The following is a 3631-nucleotide window of genomic DNA, read 5'->3' as shown; positions in this document are numbered from 1 at the left end:
AGAGCAACATTCCTGAGTGGATGTAGAGCTATCAAGGCTGAAGTGCTCAAGAGTGAGAATGACCAGGGAATCTCCTGCTCCAACCTGGATGGCACCACTGGGAGTTTAAATCTCACCTGCAAAAGCTGAAGGCTCCATCCAGAGCTTGGCATGACTAACAAAGCTCTCTGGAGCAGAGAGCTGGCATGGCCTTCTCTGGATGCAGCAGGGTTAACAGAAGTTCCACTTCAAGCTGCAACTGGTTTGTGGGAGCAGAACTCCATCGAGGACTGGCACAGGCTGCCCAGAGCAGCTGTGGCTGCTCCATCCCTGGGAGTGTTCCAGGCCAGGTTGGACAGGGCTTGGAGCAACCTGGGCTGGTGGGAGGTGTCCCTGCCCATGGCAGGGGGTGGCACTGGATGATCTTGAAGGTCACTTCCATCCCAAACCACTCCAGGATTCTGGAGCCCTATGTCCTGCAGCCAGGCTGGGAGAGCTGGGGGTGTCCAGCTTGGAGAAGAGAAGCTCCAGGGAGACCTCAGAGCCCCTTCCAGTGCCTAAAGGAGCTCCAAGAGAGCTGCAGAGGGACTTGGGACAAGGGATCCAGGGACAGGACACAGGGAATGGCTTCCCATTGCCAGAGGGCAGGGGCAGACGCAGGGGTGGGGTGAAATGGGATGAGCTTTAAGGTCCCTTCCAGCCCAAACCAGCGATTCCATGATTACAAGGAGCTGCAGAGCTGCTCAGCTGGCACAGCTCACTGTCCTCTCCCACCCCTGGAGGTGTGTGGAGCTGCAGGAAGTTCACTGCAGCTGCAGTTGGGTTTGGTCTCTGGTTCCCCCTCAGTCACTCACTCTGTCCTGTGGGTCCCAGTGCATCTTCTGTTAAGGTCCCTTCCAGCCCAAACCAGCGATTCCATGATTACAAGGAGCTGCAGAGCTGCTCAGCTGGCACAGCTCACTGTCCTCTCCCACCCCTGGAGGTGTGTGGAGCTGCAGGAAGTTCACTGCAGCTGCAGTTGGGTTTGGTCTCTGGTTCCCCCTCAGTCACTCACTCTGTCCTGTGGGTCCCAGTGCATCTTCTGCATCAGGTTAGCTCCATACAAGCCACTGTTTAACAAAACTGAGGAGACAAACACTGTGCAGGAAGAGGTTAAGGAAGATTCAAGGTCAAGAATGAGGAACTTGGAATGTTCAGCCTCATCTCTGGACTGTGCAAAGCTGAGGCTGTCAGACTTCTGTGTTGTTTCCACAAGGTCTCTCAGCCTACTGGTGCCAGGGGCACATGAAGAGGTTCATTTGAACCTAAATCCATTACCTTCACTCTCTGTGTGCCATATCTTGTTATTGCTCCTTGTTCAAACAGTGTCCTCGTGAAAGCATGGAAGCTATGACCAGATAGGAGAACTTACTGAGCATTTGGTTTCATTTCAGTGGTATTTTCCAGGCTGAGAGTCTAGACCTCTCTCTCTGGTGGCTTTTCAGTGTCACAATCACCTCGGATTGTTGCTGTCTTGGAATTCTGTATCACCTGCAGCAGAGAGGCTTTGTGGCTATTCTGTTTCCCTCTTAGTCTGCTCAAGGTTTGATAACTGCTTTGGATGTCAAACAGCAGGGGAGGGAGGGGTTTCTCCCCCTCTGCTCTGCTCTGCCCTGCTCTGCTGAGACCCACCTGGAGTGCTGCACACAGCCCTGGTGTCCCCAACAGCACAAGGACATGGAACTGTTGGAGCAAGTCCAGAGGAGGCCACGGAGCTGATCAGAGGACTGGAGCACTTTCCCTATGAGCACAGGCTGAGTGAGCTGGGGCTGTTCAGCCTGGAGAAGAGAAGGTTGTGTGGGGACCTCAGAGCAACCTGCCAGGAACTGAAGGGGCTCCAGGGAAACTGCAGAGGACTCTTGGTTAGGAACTGCAGTGACAGGACAAGGAGTGATGGGGAGAAATTGCAAGAGGAAATTGAGATTAGATCTTAGGCAGAAGTTTTCCCTGTTAGGGTGGTGAGACACTGGCACAGGTTGCCCAGGGAGGCTGTGGCTGCCCCAACCCTGGCAGTGTTCATTCCAGGTTGGCTAAAGCCTTGAGCAACCTGCTCTGGTGGGAGGTGTCCCTGTCCAGGGGTTGGGGCTGGATCATCTCTCAGATCCATTCCAGCCCCTTAACACACTCTGATCTGATACATAACATAACTTGCTGAGAAGGCACCAACCCCTCAGCCAAGTCACTGATGGGCAATTTAAACAATCCTGGGCCCAGTACAGACCCAGCTCCATGCTGGAAGGTTGAGTTAGAGCAGGTGCCTAGTTGTGGTGCCACTGCCCAGGCCAAGGATACTGCAGACAATGCTGGAGCAGCTCCACAGGAACACGCTCAGACGCACCCAGAAAATGTCTTTGCTGTGCAGTTCTGGCTGCATCAGGTAGGACAGGATGGTCTGAACCAGCATGTAGATAGCTCCAACTCCAAAGGTCAGGCAGGCTCCAAGCACATGGATGTAGTACAGGATGCATTTCTAGGGAGAGAACATTGCTTGAGCAGAACTTGGTTTCATGTTAACTCTCAGAACAGTTTCCTTCTGCTCCCTCTGGCACTTCACCCCCTCAGAACCTCCTCACAACCCAAGCTAAGCAGTTCTGGAATGTGCTAGTGGCTTTTAGCAGTAGTAGATTTTCCTTGGAAGCTCCAGAGGGAGGTGTGTGGAAGCCAACCCTTCCTGCCAGGCCTGGAATTGCTGCTTTGTTAGGTTCTTGTGGTGGTTACAGGTCAGAGCTGGACATCAACCACAGAGCTGTGCTTACCCAGGAGCTGAGGGAGGGAAGCCCAGCAGGAGGGCAGGCAGTGGCAACAGGCTGAGCACTTCTATCCCAGGAATCTCCACAGCTAGGAAAGATTATGGAACCCAACAGAAACACACACAGTTCTAGAACCCAAGCTGGGATTAAATCCAACAAGGTTTAGCACTTCTGTCAGTGACTCTGGTTTGAATAGATTGCTTGGCAAATTAGCATCTTGGAATACTCTGAGGGAACAAAGTTGACTCAAGTAGCAAAAAACACGACAGGAGCATCAACTGTCAAATAGCAAAAATCATTAGAAGATACTCAAAAAACCCAACCCAAATTAAGCTTATGATTAAGATATATGCCCTGAACAGTCCTTTCCTGTCATCTCCAGCTCAGCACAGGCCCCAGAGACAGGGAATAAGGAGTGTTATCTTGCCTGTTGCACAACCCAAGGCCTGGCAGCCTCCTGCACCCCAATCTGGCAGGAGATCTTCCTGCCCTAAAGCATGATTTACCCAAACCTCCCATTTTTTAACAGTTTTCTGGGGGGAATATGACCAAAAAGGCAGTTTGCCATTAGAAGTTTTGCTTTCAGACAGCCCAGATTTCCCAGGGAGCTCAGAACAGACAGCCATGACTGGAGAGAAAATTGCAAGCAAAGCACAAACCTGGAAGTTGGCAATAATGCAAAGTCCAAAGCAGCTCATGAGTCCCAGGGTGAGGCCAATCCTGTTCAGCCTGAGGGTGCTGGGTTTGTCTGGGCTCAGGGCACACACCTGCTTGTACCTCACATACATCGTGGCCATCCCTGCAAGGAGAACCCACAGGCACTGAGACCTTCAGCTGCTCACCAGGGTGTCCTTTACTGGCTG

At 52.3% G+C, this 3631-nt stretch overlaps 1 protein-coding gene across 1 annotated transcript in view; it reads right to left on the bottom strand.

Moving 5' to 3' along the window:
- The window catches only part of DRAM2 (DNA-damage regulated autophagy modulator 2), a gene marked incomplete at its 3' end in the record, with an annotated part of 9916 nt that overhangs the window by 210 nt on the left and 6075 nt on the right, over positions 1-3631 (bottom strand). Inside the window, exons 4-6 of the mRNA XM_009070267.1 lie at positions 3428-3567; positions 2311-2488; positions 1034-1116 (exon numbers count right to left, since the gene is read on the bottom strand). Of these exons, the coding sequence (XP_009068515.1) occupies positions 1034-1116; positions 2311-2488; positions 3428-3567 (401 nt within the window). The remainder of the gene's footprint in view (positions 1-1033; positions 1117-2310; positions 2489-3427; positions 3568-3631) is intronic.

This window comes from Acanthisitta chloris, unplaced genomic scaffold, assembly GCF_000695815.1.
Source record: "Acanthisitta chloris isolate BGI_N310 unplaced genomic scaffold, ASM69581v1 scaffold26942, whole genome shotgun sequence".
Lineage (NCBI taxonomy): Eukaryota > Metazoa > Chordata > Aves > Passeriformes > Acanthisittidae > Acanthisitta > Acanthisitta chloris.
The sequence above is the reverse complement of the archived record's forward strand: the minus strand, read 5'-3'. Positions and strand labels throughout refer to the sequence as shown.